General features: G+C 53.0%; 1 protein-coding gene across 1 annotated transcript in view; it reads left to right on the top strand.

Moving 5' to 3' along the window:
* The window catches only part of C2H10orf90 (chromosome 2 C10orf90 homolog), a 202,257-nt gene extending 185,138 nt beyond the window's left edge, over window positions 1-17,119 (top strand). The window contains exons 6-9 of the mRNA XM_029932775.1: window positions 548-725; window positions 13,501-13,564; window positions 16,805-16,904; window positions 16,994-17,119. Coding sequence (XP_029788635.1) covers window positions 548-725; window positions 13,501-13,564; window positions 16,805-16,904; window positions 16,994-17,032 — 381 coding nt within the window. The 3' untranslated portion in view covers window positions 17,033-17,119. The remainder of the gene's footprint in view (window positions 1-547; window positions 726-13,500; window positions 13,565-16,804; window positions 16,905-16,993) is intronic.
* Window positions 17,120-17,362: the final 243 nt, after the last annotated feature.

The following is a 17,362-nucleotide window of genomic DNA, read 5'->3' as shown; positions in this document are numbered from 1 at the left end:
TGTGCCTTCCGACTCACAGTCTTGCCGTCGGTCACTAGTCGTGCTGCCGTGGGACCCTTGGTGCTGGCCAGCCTGCCCACCAGGCCCGGTGTCCTCACCATGTCTGTTACAGTCCTTCCCTGAGGCCGCGGAGGACACTTGCAGGGTGCTCATGTCCTGTGGCTGCTGGTCTTTAAGTATTGCGCTTTTTTAAAAAGAAGTTTATTTATTACATTTTTTTAATGTTTATTTTGGGGAGAGAGAGAGAGAGAGAGAGAGAGAGAGAGAGACAGAACACAAGTAGGGAAGGGACAGAGAGAGAGAGAGGGAGACACAGTATCCGAAGCAGGCTCTAGGTTCCAAACCATCAGCATAGAGCCCAATGTGGGGCTTGAACCCACAAACCAGGAGATCATGACCCGAGCCAAAGTCAGATGCTTCACCGACTGAGACACCCAGGCACCCCGAGTGTCGTACTTTTGATCGGCTTTCTTGACCAAATCGGAAGGATAGATCGCCTTTCTGTGTCGCTTCTCTTAACAATGAAATCTTCTCTCGCTGCAATTAGGAGGCGCTGGAGGTCCGTAAGCCCCAGTTCATTTCACGCTCACAAGAGCGGCTCAAGAAGTTGGAACACATGATCCAGCAGAGAAAAGCCCAGCAGAAGGAGAACCTAGGGCAGAAGCAGAGTCCCTTTCCCGTCCGCGCCAGCAAGAAGCAGTTTACGGTTCCTCACCCTCTTAGTGGTAAGCTGCAGGTGGCTGAGGGGGTGGGCAGGTGGGACGGGTGCCTGCGGGGGACCAGGACCTGCCCCCAAGGTGGCGGTGCAGATGACCCCCTCTGACGCGCACAGGACCTGGGTTTGTGCGCCGATCCAAACCTCGGTGTTGTCCTGAAGCCTGCTCTGGGAGGCAGCCTGCGGCAGGAGCTCACCCGGGGCACTGAGTCAGCAGGACTAGCCTGGGAGACAGGTTTGCCACTATGGCTGGGAAAGAAGCCACATAACTCCAGCAGCCAGGGGAGCAAGTTCAAATTCTTGGCTCCTAACAGACATGCGCGAGAGATGCCCTTTGCCCTTCATAGATTGCAAAACAGATCTTGGGGTGAGAGGTTGACTCCAGCTTGTCTACGTCAACATTTGTCATCCCGAAGCCCCTTTCCCGCTGTGAGCTCTGAGCGCGGATGGCCAGGTTCCCGACGGCGGGGCAGCCTGTGTCTAGCTGACCCCGTGGGGGGCTGCACTCGCACCCTCACTAGACAGGGAGTCCTCCAGAATCCCCTCTGGGCCAGGCACCATGCCGGGAGCTGGGGACAGCACAGCGAGCCAGGCTAGGCTGCTCCTTCCTTCATGGAGCTTATAAACAGACTATTAAACCAGCAAGAATAACAAGAAGAGATGAGGGTAACCATGGGGACAGCAGAGCCCGTACCGATAGCCGGCCAACTCAAATCTTAGAGTCTGGAGGCCGGGGAAACCTCCATTTTATTCCTTTGGGTAGAGGAACAGGCTCTTTCTTCCTCGGAAAATGTTCTGGCCCCCAGGAGGTGAAATCATGGGTATAAATCTGGATAAAAGTCCTCTAGGGAAATAACCATATTCAATAAAACGCAGCTTAGCAAACATTACCAAGATCTCATAGGGGACCGGGACGACAGAGGACAGGCGGTGCTACACCGGGATTCTGCTCCCCTCCGCTGGCCCAGGCCCGCTGTCTCCTGTACCTGCCCGGCACGCTGCAGGACCCAAGACCTGCGCAGGGGCGCACCTTTCTTGTGGCAGAGGATTCAGGGAAACACCTGCTGCTCTTTCCCAGCGTGCTTTAAAAAATTTTGTTTTTAATTTAAAAAAAGAAGTCGACAAAATGAACATGCAGAAAGCTCCCCTCTTTGAAAACGTGTCTCGACATTTTCAAGTGGCTTGGCAGATCCGAGTGCCATTCGGGGGTGTTCGCCCAGGGAGTAATCTCCGGCCCGACAAAGAGAACTCTAGGTTTGGTGCTGACTTCTCAGGTTACCTGACGGCAAACCGGGCGTCAGCCACCATGGGCAGCCCCCTGGGGACTTTGCTGTCTCCCCTGGTCTGGGGAAGGGCTACAAGGGTGCCCGTGATGTGTGGGCCAGTTGTCCTTGGTATTTTTGAAGATCCTGCTTGTTGAGTATGGTTACGTTGACGAATGTGTTGTCACCAAACAGCGCACGATGCCGTGTCGGGTCCACCAGAACCGCCTACAGAAGAGGGTGCTGATCAGTGTTCTTGGTAACCAGTCCCTATACTTTGCGTAGGAAGAGCGGGGGCCCCAGAGACGCTTGGAGCTGCTTCCGTGTGGAGCCATTCAGCGGCTGGGCTTCTCATCCCACACTCTTGGTCCCAAATGGTCTAGAAAGACCATCATCTCAAATATTAGGGAGACGCCTGTTGGTCATCCCTATGGCTGCTTTAAGAAGTGACCACAGGGGCGCCTTGGTGGCTCAGTCTGTTAAGCGTCTGATTTCAGCTCAGATCATGATCTCACGGTTCATGGGTTCAAGCCCCGCGTCGGACTCTGCTGACAGCTCAGAGCTTGGAGCCTGCTTCACATTCTGTGTCTCCCTTCTCTCTCTACCTTTCCCCCCTCTCAAAAATAAATAAACATTTAAATAAAACCTTTAAAAAAGAAGTGACCACAGGCTAGTTGGCTAAAATAATAGACATTTATTATCTCAGAGTCTGGAGGCTAAAAGTCCAAAATTAAGGTGTCTACAATGGTTAGAGTTTTTTCTGGAGGCTCAGAGGGAGAGTTCATGCCATGCCTCTATCCTGGCTTCTGGTGGCTTCCAGCAATCCTTGGCTTATAGATGCATCACTGCTTTCTCTGCCTCCATCTTCACATGGCTTTCTCTCCTTGTCTGTGTGTATTGCATGCAGATGCCCTCATCTTAGAAGGACACAAGTCACAGGGTCAGGATCCACCGTAGTCCAGTATGACCTCATTGTCACCTGCATGCATCTGCAACATCCGTAATTCTGAGCCAAGTCACAGTCACAAAGCGGTGGGAGGTGAGATTCGAACATATCTTTTTGGGGAGACATAATTCTGCTGACTACATTACACAACTGTGGTGTTTTCCCCTAAGCAGATCTCCTTACAAGGTCAAGGTCACATTAAATGAAATATATATGTATTTTTTTCATTTAGAGAGAGAGCGTGAGTGAGGGAGAAGGGCAGAGAGAGAAAGAGAAAGAGAGAGAATCTTTCTTAAGCAGGCTCCGTGCTCAGCTCAGAGCTGATGTGGGGCTCAATCCCTTGAATCCTGGGATCATAACCTGAGCCGAAATCAAGAGTTGAATGCTCAACCTACTGAGCCACCAGGCGCCCCTAAATGAAATCTTCAAATGAAGTTCACGTCGAATGAATACTTTAAAATCATATACAATAAAAGGGGATCAGACCCAGTCAATAGTTTTAAATCACCGAGGCACCTTTGTGTCCCCACCCCAGCCCGAGATCGCCCAGCAGCTAGGACCCATGGGCAGGACTGCAGGCACAAACTTCATGGCCAGCCTGCCCATCCCTGCGGTATTTACGTGTCACTGAGAGATTTATGCTCTTGTTTGTTTGTGTGAAGTCAGTGAAATCAGACGACTTCTGGAACCAGAGCCTCGTGGGAGGGGGCAAGTCGGGGAGAGAGCACAAGGCCCCGGTAAACAAGTCTGCAGCACGCAGCCTGTCTGCCGGCAGGATGATAAAAGCAAGATGCCGATGTTTTTCTTACATGCTAAGTTAGTTAATAGATCGTCTGCGTGAACGGGCCCCCGCTCCGGCGTCCACACGGCTGTTAGGAGGAAAACTCGGGTTTGCTTTCGGAGCTGGGGTCGCTGCCTCCCGTCGGGGTCTGCCCAGGACCCGCCGGGGAGGCTCAGGCGGGCACGCTGGTGGCGGACACACGCCGCTCCGGTGAGGGGGCTGCCGCCACGGGCAGCACCTGCCCTGCAGGGACTGTCACAGCAAGGCTGCCTCCTGGTGACCAGCGAGTCCTGAGCTGTTTTGAAGGCCGAGGGCAGGGACAAGCGTGCACGTCCGTGTGTGTGCACGTGCGTGTGAGCGCTATTGGGGCCCCCTTTGTAGATGGGGATGTTCACGGCCGAGGCGAGGCAGTGACAAGGCAGTGGCCTCATCAAGGCCTGTCTTCGCTGTCTGGCCAGCTGGAGTTTCAGTTCTTAAAGTCGGGATGCGTCTCCTTCCTTGCCAGGAGCCACCTGGGCCACCTCTGTGTGGCTGTGGCAGGTGACACGAAGAGCCTTTCCATCCGCCTTGTAGCAAGCCTGTCCTGAGAGGCCGCAGTGTGCCCGGTGCAGTCCCTGGTCCCACGGTCCCCCCGGCTCGTGGGGGAAGGGTAGACACTTGGGGCAGGGGAAGGCTTCTGACGGGGCCCTCGGAGCCATGCCATGCCGGCGTGGGTAGAGACAGCGCATCACGGTGCAGGGTGCGGGTGGTGGGGGTGTGACCTCACAGCAGAGAGAATTGTCGGGGTGCCACTTTGGCTGGGACTCGACTGCAAAATGGGGGTGTGGATAGATGCTGCTTCCGAATTTAGTCTCATTCTGAGGTCAGAAGCTCCAGGCAGGCCGCGGTGGGCAGGCCCCGGGCAGGGCGGCGGGATGCGGGTTAGGCAGAACAATGCACTGCGGCGACTACTGAGTCATGGAGGAGAGAAGGCGGGAGAGGATGCAGACGGAGGAAGGCAGGAGCGGGCTTTGCTCGCTGCCTCTGAGGTTAGGGGCTCTCCAGGCTCAGGGCCTCCCCGCTTCCCACGTCAGGGCTCTTCCCGCCCACGTCACCATGGTTACCTAGGTCATCCCTGCGCGGCTCCCAAGGTCCCGGGGCTCGGTCGTGTCCACGGGCCGACCCCAACCTGGGAATGGGAATGTTCAGAATCAGCCCCTGCTTCTACCTCGCAGGAGGAGTCGGGGGCAGATGAACCAAAAGCAGAGGTGTGACACCCCCAAATACAGGCGGGCCGGCACCGTCCTCTGTGGACCCAGCCCAGAGCCTCCTGGGTTTCATCCCCACCTGAGACCTAGACCCCTCCCGGCCTGACTCTGCCCCCTGCACCCAGCCCTTGGCAGGTGGTCTCATTAGCTCTCCTTCCTTACCTCGGGGTCCCTAAACCACCAGGGGGAAGCCTCCTTATCTGTCTCTGCGCGTCTCTGGCCTACGAAATCCTGCCTCCTCCCCTCAGCCTAAGTCCAGCCTCTTCCTTAATCTCTTCCCCCCAAGGCTCTTCCTTCTGCTTCCTGTAATGCATGGCGGTGTGCACTTGGCTCTTGATGAATCGCTCGCTGTTGCTGTGGCCCTCCCAGGTTGTCCACGTAACCTGTGCATGTGTAGAAAACCCACAAGGAATATCCCCTTCCTCCATGAAGCCCTCCCTGATGCGCCCATCGAGTCCCCTGCCCCCTCCCTCTTCCACGCGAGCCCTCATGGCTCTTGCTCCTCTCTGGATTCCCCACCCTCATTGTCCTCACTTTGGATTGCGGTCCTGAGGGTGTGCTCCTTAAAATCCTCTAGGGTGTAAATGCCGATGGGCGTGTGCCGCACTGGGTCACCCTGCCAAACGGCCTGAATTAATCTGAATTGCATTATCCACACTTCCCAAGGTGACCTGAGTCACAGCCATTCAAATCACGGACCAGCAGAGGAACGGAATTCTCCAGAAGGCACTGCAGAATTCCTTCTCCAGCAGTTCTGCCTTCACTGATGATTCTTGGCTGGAGCAAGCATTAAAATTAATTTGCATTCCCGGAGCACTGAGCTGGAGTAGTGACCCAGCAGATATGAGATGGCTGGGGAAGTCACTGCAGTAATAAAAACGTGCTGTCCGTCACACATTAGCTCCCCAGCCGCGTGGTCCCTAATGCTGCCTGGTCTGAGCTCACGAATGCTTTCCCATAAAGCATCTGAATAAATATTTGGGGGTAGTTCTCCCGATATTACTCACAAAGGAGTTTTTAAATGTGCTTATCAGATAAAAGTAATTGTTACTTCATCAGCCTGCAAAGAAAAACAAGGAGCATGATTTAGCGAAAAGACCGTTTCCCTGACTCAGAGATATTTACATGTGCACTATGACTGCGTCCTTCACAGCTGATGATAAAGGCATGTTGTGAGGTTTTTTAAGGAGATGTGAAGAAAAGACCAATTTGTATCTGTTGATTCTAGAAGGATGGTGTTATTTCCAATTAAAATAGTTCAAGGTCGAGACAGGAATTGCAGAGTGATAAGGAAAAATAACTTTATAGGAGATCCCTTTTCTTGATTGCCTGCATTTTATTTTCCAAGTGATTTCCCTTTTACCCACAACGCAGCTCTATAGTAAACCTTGCAGTGACACCGAGGATGGAAATCTACTTGGCAATGAGAAGGGAAGTTTATTCACTGTCTGTAAATCACCATAGTTTGTGGTTCTCTAAACGATGCCGGGAAACCCTAGAATTGGTGCAAACGACGACTTTCATATCAATAGTTAATCTTTCAGACTTTCACTAACAGTTGCTGCTTTAGGGTGAAGGGTGTGATTTGAGCCATTGCTAAAGTTCCTTTAAATGAGTAATTTAAGCTTGCCATTTGACACATATCCCTTTTAAAGAAAATATGGGGGGAGAGTACACCAGAATTTCTTTTTAATAGGGATTAAATCATATAGCTACAAATAATGTCTTTGAAAGCAGAATTACAACTGTTAAAGGCACTGATAAGTTGTGCAACAATGAAGACTGCTTTAATTTGTTTAACTTCGTTTTCCTTAAACCTTTTTTTTTTTTTTTTTTTACCTTGGAATGTTTTAATCTACTTCTTCAGAGTCCACTTGGGAAACATGGCTCTAGGAATCTTTGCTTATAGAAATATCTACCATGCTTTCCTAAGAAACTTACAACCTACATCTGTCATTTCCCAGAGTAACCTGGGATTGTGGGCAGGAGGTCTTACTCTCCTTGCTTTTATTTTTTTGGTCTAGCAGTGCCAGGAAGCAGGGATGGGAGGCCTTCGGGTCCCCTGGGCGGCAGTATGGTGCCAGCTTCACAGTCCGTGGTTGGTTTTGCCTCATTGGAAGCTTGTCCACTGATAGGTCCTACCTGGGCTGCGAGGGTCCCCCTGGGATCCGTACTGATGGCACAAAGTCCCTCAGAGAAGAGGAGGCAGTTAAGGTCCTTTTAGAAAGTATGTCACACTTGTGACCCTGTGAAAGAATGGGAAAGGAGGGGGCACGTCCACACCAAGAGCTGAGGCAGGAGTGACGCAGGCTCGCCTTCCTCTCTGGTCCCCGTGGCTTCGGTGGGAGCTGACAGTGAGCCTTGGACGCCTTCATCCTTTGCTGGGTCTTTGAGAAACAACCGGGTAATAAATGGAAACTTGTCTTTGGCCGTAGGGGTGGAGCGTGGATGGAAAGGAGCAGGGGTGTAGGGGGCGGGTGGGGAGAAAGCAAATACAGTAGAAGAAATTCCCCCTAGTCCTGGAGGGGTTCCATGCCCCCTGGGGAGAGCGCTGGCCTGGTGGACGGCTGTAAACCGAGTCCAGAGCCGCATGTGATTGTGGTGTCAGTTACGTGTCCGACTCTTGGTTTCAGCTCAGGTCATGATCTCATGGTTTGTGAGTTTGAGCCCCAGATCAAGCTCTGCACGGACAGCTCAGATCCTGCATGGGATTCTCGCTCGCTCTCTGCCCTCCCCCTGCTCGCTTTCTGTCTCTCTCTCTCAAAAGAAGAAAAAGAAACTTAAAAAAAAAAAAAGAAACATAACTTTGTTGTGAAGATCTGCCCGCGTTCTTGGCCGGCGCGTCTCATCCCCCGGCCCGGGGCTCCGAGCGGAGATCTCCATGGAGCCAGCAAGGCCCTCTTCTCTAACCAGGAGCCTTTGTGCCTTGCTTCCTGCGCGGAGCCCGCGGAGAGAAACAGATGCCCGCCGGAGACCTCTGGTTTATTTTTCACCTCTGAATGTTGGCTGCCTTCACCAGGAGGGTCTGAGATCCGTGCACGCCTGACATCGGCGTCTCTCTGGGTCACCGGGGGTGATCGGGACGGGCATCGTTTTCACATCAGTGCCAGCCTCTGGGCCGCGTCCGCCCCCTTCCAGGCCCCCGGAGCCGGCCGCTGCCGGCGGGGAGCCGTCCCTCAGAGCAGGACTCCCGCGGGAGGCTGCGGCAGGTCGGGGGGAAATGAGACGTGGCCCCAGCACGTCCGAGGCGAACGGCCCAGGAGTCTGGCCACTCGCCGCTTCCGGGGCAGTGCGTGCCATTCCGTTTCTGGAGGGCCGGTTAGTGCGAGCGAGACCACCTTGCCGTTGTCTGTGAGGACAGAAGAGGCCCCGCCGCATCGAGCTGAATAGAAATGATGCGCAAGTAACTGGATTTAACTCTTGGAAACCAGGATGTAATTAATCCGGTGGCCAGATGGTCACTGAACAGCTCGTCGGCATAACGAACAGCCTGTGGTCTCAGATTACAAGATTCGGGGCCTTCTTCAGAGAACATCCTCAGAGATGCCCCCCCCACACACCTGTTCTCTTTCCTTTGGGGAGGCTCCGCCTCTAACAGAAGATTCTGAGAGGGAGAGACTTGGTGTCTACACTCCAGAGTGGTTTGCTGGGGCTCCTGCTGGGTTCTCTCCAAGGCGTCCCTTGGTTTTGGTGTTTCTGTGACACCGAGGCGAGTGCCTGAGGCATCTTTGGAGTGCTCAGGGTGCCGCAGACATGGGCTCCTGGGGGGCGTGGTAGTAATCAATCCGCGTGAAGTTGATTACCATTTAGATTACTGGTTCACTGGGGAAAATGGAGCTCTGCAGTCAGAGCCGTGGATGAGGGCTGGCGCTCCTTGGAGGAGGCACCTCAGCCCCGTAAACAAGCCATCCTTGCTGGCGTCCACGTGATCCTTGCTGCCTCCTGGTGGTACTGTCAGCTCTGCGGATGTGGAGGCCGCCCGCCTGTGTGTGCACGCACGTGTGAGTGTGTGTGCACGCGCATGTGCGAGGTGTGCACGCGTGTGTGACTGTGTGTGTGTGTGCACGTGTGTGCGTGTGCATATGTGCACGTGTGTGTGTGCACTGGTGTGCGTGCGTGCGCGTGTCCACACACGCAGGAGGTGAGGGCTGTCACAAGCACCACAGGTATGTATAGAGAACGGCAGGGCAGGGACTCAGCCTCACCGGCCGCTCCCAGGGCAGCCTCGGACGCACCCAACCTTGGTTAGCGGATTGTTGCCTGACTCTGAAACAGGCCAGGGCCGGAGCAGGTCTGGCCTTGTGAATAGAATGACCAGCGGGCCCTGTGGCTCAGATGCAGTGATGAGCCGGATATGAGAGACTGGATACAGAAATGGGCAATTTACCTCAGTCATTTTATTGAAAAGAAACTGAAAACAGACCGCAGACTTCCTCGATTTGAATGTTAATGAGAAGTAACTACAACCATGACCTCCTGCCTGTAAATCAGTGAGTTAGACCAACGATGCTTCAGGAAGGCCCATGAAAGAGCAAGAAGAGGCCGAGAATTGTCCCTGCCGTCTCTTTAACTTCATACAGGCAGGATTTTCATTCCACGAGAATGGATGGATGCGGTGTCGCCGTGTTTCTGAGCAAAGCTGAGGCAGGATGGTTTCCGTCCCACGAAGTGACGGGTCCCCGTACGTGTCCTGGAGGAGCCATCGCTCCCTGCAGGCGGTCCCGGCGGGGCTGCCACCTGCCCCCCCCCCCCGTCGGGGACAGCTCTTTCTTCACAAGACTCGGCTCGGCCTTCTGCTGCCGTGAAGTCTCCTGGGGCCCCGACCCCATGCGGACCCTGGGCTCTGGCCCCTGCAGGCCTCGGTTACCGGGCTCTCGCCCTGGGCTCCAGTGCCTGGGTGTCTCACCAGAGCGCCAAGGACGCGAAAGCGTTAACAGGCCTCAAAGGACCGGCCAGTCCAGCCTGGAAGCTGACCCGATTCCTCACTCGGCCCCACACGCCTCACTGTGCACGCGGACAGCGTCCCCAAGGCCGGGGTCCTCCAGCTTCCCACCCCCGGGAGCACCGCCCCCGCCAGACTCCCCTCTGGCCCGTCTGCACCCCACCCAGTTCGGGCACGAACAGCCGCTGGCCACTTTCTAGCAGCACGGATCACATCTCCCCTGGGCCCCCACGTGGCTCTCGTCTCTCTCCCTGTGAAGGAAAAGCACCTTAAGCAGGCTGCAAAGCTCGGTACGGTGGCTGCCAGCGTGGGTGCACATGAGCCTCGTCTGGAGATCGGGGTTCACATTTCCGGTGCCCACGCGCGGGCCTCGTGGTCAAAGCCCCCGGTGGTTGTCAGGCGTGACCTGCGGGAGACCTTGCTGACTTTGTTTGATCTGCTGGCCTGACGTTGGCTCGTGCTTCCCGCCCCCCTCCCTCCCTCTCCGGTTCCCGCCAGGTCCTCCCGCTGCTGGTCTTGTGGTCATTGGGCTGTGGTTTAACTATCTGCTCCCCCAAGGGGCCCTTCCCACCACCCGGGTCCCCCTTTACCGTGTGGCCATCAGAGCAGCACTTCCCTGCCTGACACTTTGTAGTCAGTTTGTAAATTATCTGACTGCCCCCCGTCCAGAAATGAAGTTCACGGTGCCAGGATCCTACCTATTTTTGTTTTCTTCTGAGCCTCCCCTGGTGACGTAGTAGTTGCTCATTAGGTATAGGAGGGAGAGAGTATAAGAGAAACAAAGTTTGGGTTGGTCTCATGGGAAGGGGACTAGCACTCACCACGACCCCCCAAAATATGGATTCTGCAACACGAATTAGCAGCAGTGTTCTGAGGTTAAGAGCCTGTGTGGACAGGGCTGGACCGATTCGGTCTGGGCTCCGATGGCCCCAACCCTAAAGTACAGATAATGGTGTGCATGTCACAGGGTAGATGTCAAGCTCAGGGGAGATCACAGAAGGAAACAGCCAATAAACACTAGCGGAGTTGCTGTAAATAACAGCATGGACCCCTCAGGTCTGACTCCCCGCTCCCCAAGGGCCAGGCTGGGTTCTCTTCACTCCAGAGAGGTCTGGGGCCGCTGGCAGCACCCTTGTTGTAGTTCACACAGCTTCGTCCAGGGGTGTAGAACTGCTGCCTCTCTCCCCTCCCCACCAGAGAAATGGTCTCACTGTTCGTCAGATGTGTTTGGTGCTGTTAGGAAAACTCAAGTCAGCACCAGGGAGCAGCCCCTGTCCCAGAGCTTGGGGGGAGCCCAGCAGCCACGACCTCTTGGATACACACCTGCGCCTTTTGTCCCTAACTGGGCGGCTGGGCCCCGATTTAAATGCCCACGGAGGCCCAGCAGGCCAGGAAGAGTTCAGAAAACAAAACAGTGGAGGTGCCAAGGGGCTCACGTTTGCTTTTGTTTCCTCTTGGAAATAAAACCAAAGCTCCATTGTGGTATCAGGTGCTCTGAAGAAACAAACTTTAAAAAAAAAAATCTAATTTCCCAGAGTAGACCACATACAATTGGATTAAGATTTTTAAAAGTTACAAGTCCAGTCTGTATTTTTATTCCCTTGGAACACCATCCGTCTGTCTGTCTGGGTTAGTCTCGCTCTATTTTCTTTTTTTATGTTTTTTTTAGAGAGAGAGAGAGAGAGAACATGAGTGAAGGAGGAACCAAGAGAGACAAAGGGAGACACAGACCCTGAAGTAGGCTCCAGGCTCCAAGCTGTCAGCACAGAGCCCGACGCGGGGCTTGAACTCCCAAACCGTGGGATCATGACCTGAGCCGAAGTCAGACACTCAACTGACTGAGCCACCCAGGCGCCCTGGCCTTGCTGGACTCTTGAGCAGTCCCCAAGGAAATGCTAATCCAGATTTGAGTCTAATTTTTTGCAGAGGTGCCTTCTCCTTGCCTCAGTGGTGTCTTCAAGTCACCCAGGTGCTTCCCGAAGCGACCCAAGTGCCCATGTTAAGGTGCCACCCCATTTCTTTGTGAAAGAAAGAGGCTCTCCCCTCTGGCCTGGTCCTACCCGGAGCGGAAGCCAAGGGTGGGCGCCGGGAGGCACCTTGGAAACCTTCGTTGGCAGCTCCTCTCTCTCATTCCTCTCCAAACACCGGGGACATTTTCTCCTAGTGGGAACATTCCTCGGATTGTTTTGACTCCTCTCCCATTTCTTCTTTGAGTCTTATCTTTGAAGTTAAGGAGTGGTGCTATTTTTTCTTTTATGTCGAACAACCAGACGGAACACAGGCTCAGCCACCGGTTCGTTTCCAGTTTGTAAATCAGCACCAGTGTTTTCTTTCTCCAGAGGGGACAAGCTTGTTGGTTTCCCTGTCTTCACCCCCACCCCCCGTTTTGTGTATATTCGTGGAAAAATCTGTAAGCCCGAGGCGTCTTGTGTGGCTCTGCTGAGCGAGGGGATAGATGCACGTGGAGATTAACAGAGACACAAGGGGTCTTGAGCAGGGAGCCCCTTTTCAGCTCTGTGATACTCAGCTAGAGGGCTGAGCTGTGTGTGTGCTTATGCTCGGGGGAGGAGGCCAGCGGGTCCCTGGGTAGGTGTTTCGGAAAGTGTGGCTGCTTCTCAGATGTTACGTCCCTGTAGCACATACCCCAAGAGCATTTCTGTGGGATAAACTCTTGGCTGATCTGTAGGGTTGGGAGCATCGGGGGAATGTGAGTTATTGCACAAACGCATGTGTACACGATGTAAAGAAAAATACATCCTACTTTTGGGGCGCCTGGGGGGCTCAGTGGGTTAAGCATCCGACTCTTGCTTTCAGCTCAGGTCATGATCTCACGGTTCGTGAGTTCAGTGCGGAGCCTGCTTGGGATCCTCTCCGCTCTCTGCTCCTCCTGTGTGCTCATGCTCACTCTCTCTCTCTTAAAATAAACTTTTAAATAAGTGTGTACCATTTTTAATCTACAAACATCATTGTAATTAGTTATATGTATTCAAACTGAAAAACATTCCAGACTCATAGTGATTTTCGGTCACCGTGCACTTTCTCAAAGGGCACCGGACAGGCATTCCTCCTGTGTTGTCATCCATTGCCTTTCGGGCTCTGACAAGGGCTGTTCCTCCGTGGGAGCCTCCGTGGAGGCTGAATGTCCCTGAGGGAGGGCCCCACTTGTATCAACCACTGCTCTGGGGATAGCTGGGAGGCTCCCTCGTCTCCAAAACCTGGGGCCGAGATCTTCTGTGGGTGAGGTGACCGGACACCGAGGGGCCCATACCCACGGTGACCCTGAAGCACATTTTAGGGCCACCTTGGCACTGCCCCCCGCACACTATGCATGTCGCTAGATGAAGCTCACAAAGGAGTCACTGTCCACAAAGTACGTTAGACGCTGACCTTGTACTTCGCGTCCTTGTTTAACTATCGTCAAGGCCAACCTGCTGGCTGTCAGTTTCAGTACAACCATATGAACACCTAGCCCTGCAGCGTTTGTAACAGGTAGGGGCTTAGGCTGAGGATCGGTAACAAAGTGTGTACTGGGTTCACTGTCGTGTTTCTCTAGAAATGTACAATCGCCACACCTTCTGAAATTAACCTTCTTTCTGTTTCTTTCCAGATAACTTGTTTAAACCCAAAGAAAGGTACATTTCAGAGAAGGAGATGCACTTGCGATCGAAAAGGTACTTGATGATTGTGTGGGGTCGAAAAAGGTGGGGGGACAGGGCGGAGGGGTGGCGGGTGCATCCACACGCTGTCCAGAGGGGCCACTATTTCCTCATCTACCTTTAAGGACTGAGGTCTTCTTGGCAGTGACTTTGAAAAGCTGGCTGAAAGAAGTGCATTTGTCCAGTTGCACCTCTGAATGTTAATGCCGTTCTTGGAAAAGCCTTAGGAAAGCGGTGGGTCTTGGATTCTGAACCAATCCGGTAATTGGTCTCTGAGAGACCCCCAGGCTCGTAATGGGAAGGCTTCTGCACACTCGCGTCGCCTCTCTGGGCAGGTGCTGCTGGTCGCTGTGCACCTTTGAAGGCAGTTTTACGAGGAGCGGGGAGGTGGTCTGTCCTGAGGGCCTTGACAAGAGCAGAGCCTGCAGAAGAGACTCCAGACTTGGAGGCCGCTGGTGTGTTGGAGCCGGCAAGGCCACAGAGGGCCGCACGCTGGCGTCCTGGGGTTCCATCCCCGGTGGGCTTCGTGGCCTTGCTGCCCACCACCTCGCCCAGTTCTGTTTGGCCGGTGGCTACTCTAGACCTCTCCCAGTTCTCACCAACCTGATGCACACAAAGGGGGCCGTTCTTCCTGAGCCCGGGCCTCATCACCAAAATGTAATAACTCAGCAACGTTGACCAAGTTCATGCAAGCGAAATGTCGTTAGTTTATAGTAAAGTGTCTCGCACTGGGAGGAACTGTAATAATTAAACCAAATTGATAATGTGCTTAGAGAAACCACTGAACTAGGACGAGTATGTTTTTCCACAGCCCAGGTGCCAGATCTCTGCTTTTCCCATGACTGTATTGCTTCTGTGATGATTAGCCCACTTTGGGCATCTGCAGGGAACCCCTTTGTAAGTGAAAAAGCACAGGCCAGGAGAAGGGGGCCATCCCATTAGCGACCTGATTCACCACCTTCTAGCTGGGGGTTTATAGGGCCATTGGGTTTTCAGACCTGCTGTTTTAGAAGTGTAGAATGTGTATACCTCATGCCAAAAGTATTCCTTTTTAAATTTAGCGAAAAAATTCAGCCAACTCTTTCCCTCCCAGTCTCCAAACTCAAAACCGCTGTTATGGGGCCTTGCAGTTAAAATAATAGATCTCTCAAACAGCATCCATGGTGGACAGGATCGTCTTATCGTTTTCCTGAAAAGGAAACTGAGGTTCAGAGAGGACACACAAGCCAGGTTAAGGTGCCTCCCCTGGAAGGAGTCCGTGCTTGGGTTTTCACTCTGTGCCCTTGTGGACTCTGACCCTGGCTCTCAGACCTCACTCACCCACGGTCACACCGGAGCTTTCTTTTCTTTTATGTTCTTTGTTATTAGTTTCATTGTTCAAGTGCATTTTCATCTTAAAAACTCGAACAGTCCCCATGACCACCAGTCTTCCCTCCCACATCACTCCCCTACGCCCAGGCCTTTCTCCAGAGACCCAGTTACCAGCCATCTGCGTATCCTTCCTGGCCTTTCCCTGCCTAAAAATAGACTTTTATTTGTACGTCTACAACTATCCAATGTCTAACCATACATGGATATAACACTACATATGTAGAAAAATGATATATATGTTATTATAGCCTTTTCTCACTTTATGATATGTCTGTGAGGTCATGCTGTGTCAAAAGATAGAAATACAGATGATCTTTCTCATTCACTTAAGTGTCTGCCATGTGGTGTATTGTGTGGACATACCGTAGTTATCTAGGAAGTCCTTTGAACAAAATACTGCCAGAGCTCTAGGACTGAGACCTAGGAATTTTTATCTTTAAAAAAATTTTTTTTAATGTTTTATTTATTTTTTTTGAGAGAGAGAGAGAGAGAGAGAGAGCACATGAGCAGGGGAGGGTCAGAGAGAGAGGGAGACACAGACTCCAGAAGCAGGCTCCAGACTCTGAGCTGTCAGCACAGAGCCTGATGCGAAGCTCGAATCCACGAACCATGAGATCATGACCTGAGCCAAAGCTCAACCGACTGAGCCACCCAGGCGCCCCTAGGAATTTGTATCCTAAATCACCCACAGGGTTCAGACAGTCGGTGTCAGGATGACAGTGTCTGTGCATCTGAAGGGATTTCCACCGTGGAACTTTGGGACCGTCGTCTCCCTGACCCTTTCTAGAATAGTTCTGGATACGGCACCTGTGTGTTTAATTCATTCAGACCGCGTCAAGGCCGAAACATTTCCCAGACCCTTTATGCTGCACACTTGGGGCACAATGCCGTGTAGAGATGGACAGACCAAGGCTCAAAGCCAGGCGGACGGGCTTTACGGGAGGCTCCCAGCGCCACTGGGGCCGGCGTTCCTCACCCCTCTGGGAGCAGGTCACTACCTGCCTCTCTCAACTGTGGGGAGCGTTGGGAACTTTTCCGTCAGGTGATTAGCCTGGTGCTCAGTAACCAAGATCCTGTCACCTGCTAATTTTGTCATCATTAGTATTATTACACTTCATTATTATTTTAACAGTAGAAACTATTTAATTCTGTCTGGCTTTCAAACATAAAGAAAAAGGTGTTTCTCCACATGCCATGCATCTAGCAATCCAAAAGCCAGCTCCCTCCACTGTGTCTGGATTCTTGCAGAAATACTGTTTGGCGTCGATGCACGAACGGCTCCTGTTAGGAGGTAGGAAAGAAGGATCCAGAAGATCTCTTGGGCCCCACGTGTCACGTGGAAATGTCTCACTTTATACCAGGACGAGAGCATAATACCTATGCCCAAGACGTCTTTGGAAGCAGTTTAATTAGGAAGGCATTAGGGTAGGAGGTAAATACACATTTATGTGCGTGTCCTTCTACACAATTTCTGCTGCTCCTTTTCTAAGTCACAGGAAGGTTAAAAAAAATGTGCAGCAGAATGGAATCCGGGGCAAGTGCACACGGAGCGGTAAAACGGTGGGTGTGGGGTCTCCCACTTTACACAAGCACATCTTAGACAGCGGGGGTGGGCAAAGAAGGGACTGCCAGTCCACAGTTGGCCTCTTGGCTTTGCCCCCGGGGGGGCCCTGCCCGCCGCTGCTGCCCCGGCCTCCACAGCCCATTCCAGAGACGGAGGCGGTCAGGGCAGCCCCGTGTCTGGGTGCCTCCCAGCTCCGAGACGGCACCCCGCCCCCGACTCCTGTTTGCAGCAGGAGATTCTGCCGACAAGACAGGACACAGACCCACCGCGGGCGCACACAGCCTTGCTACCATTCCACATGTTTTCTGAATCTGTTTCAGAATCTATAATAACTTGCCGGAAGTTAAAAGGAAAAAAGAAGAACAAAAGAAAAGAGTGATCTTACAGAGTAACAGGCTCCGTGCCGAAGTCTTCAAAAAGGTAATGGCCTGGCCGCCAGCAGGTGTGACGTGTGTGTGGCGCGCAGATGCTGAACCTGAACTTGACATGTTTGTCTCCCGCTTCCCTAGCAATTACTGGACCAGCTCCTTCAAAGGAACGCAGTCTGAACACACCGGCCGCCTGCCGACCCCCTGCCTGGACCTGGGCGGCTTCAAACACTGGATCGATCATTAAACGTAGCATCATCTTCGTGATACGGAGCACTTATTTTATTTTTGATTTTATTTTTTCAGAGAGGAAAAGCTAGCTTCCTGAACTGCTTCCCCAAACCGCACAGGAACAGTAAGCCTTGAGGAGACGGGCCACCAGACTGCTGAGGGGTGACCGGAGCTGTGCAAACCTCCAGTCCCAGTCCCTTCATTTTTCCACGTTGGAGTTTACCTTTAGCTTCTGGTTTTCACACACGCCATTTCCACCGAGGCAGAGAGGCCTGATAC

This window comes from Suricata suricatta, chromosome 2, assembly GCF_006229205.1.
Source record: "Suricata suricatta isolate VVHF042 chromosome 2, meerkat_22Aug2017_6uvM2_HiC, whole genome shotgun sequence".
Taxonomy (NCBI): Eukaryota; Metazoa; Chordata; class Mammalia; order Carnivora; family Herpestidae; genus Suricata; species Suricata suricatta.
The sequence above is the reverse complement of the archived record's forward strand: the minus strand, read 5'-3'. Positions and strand labels throughout refer to the sequence as shown.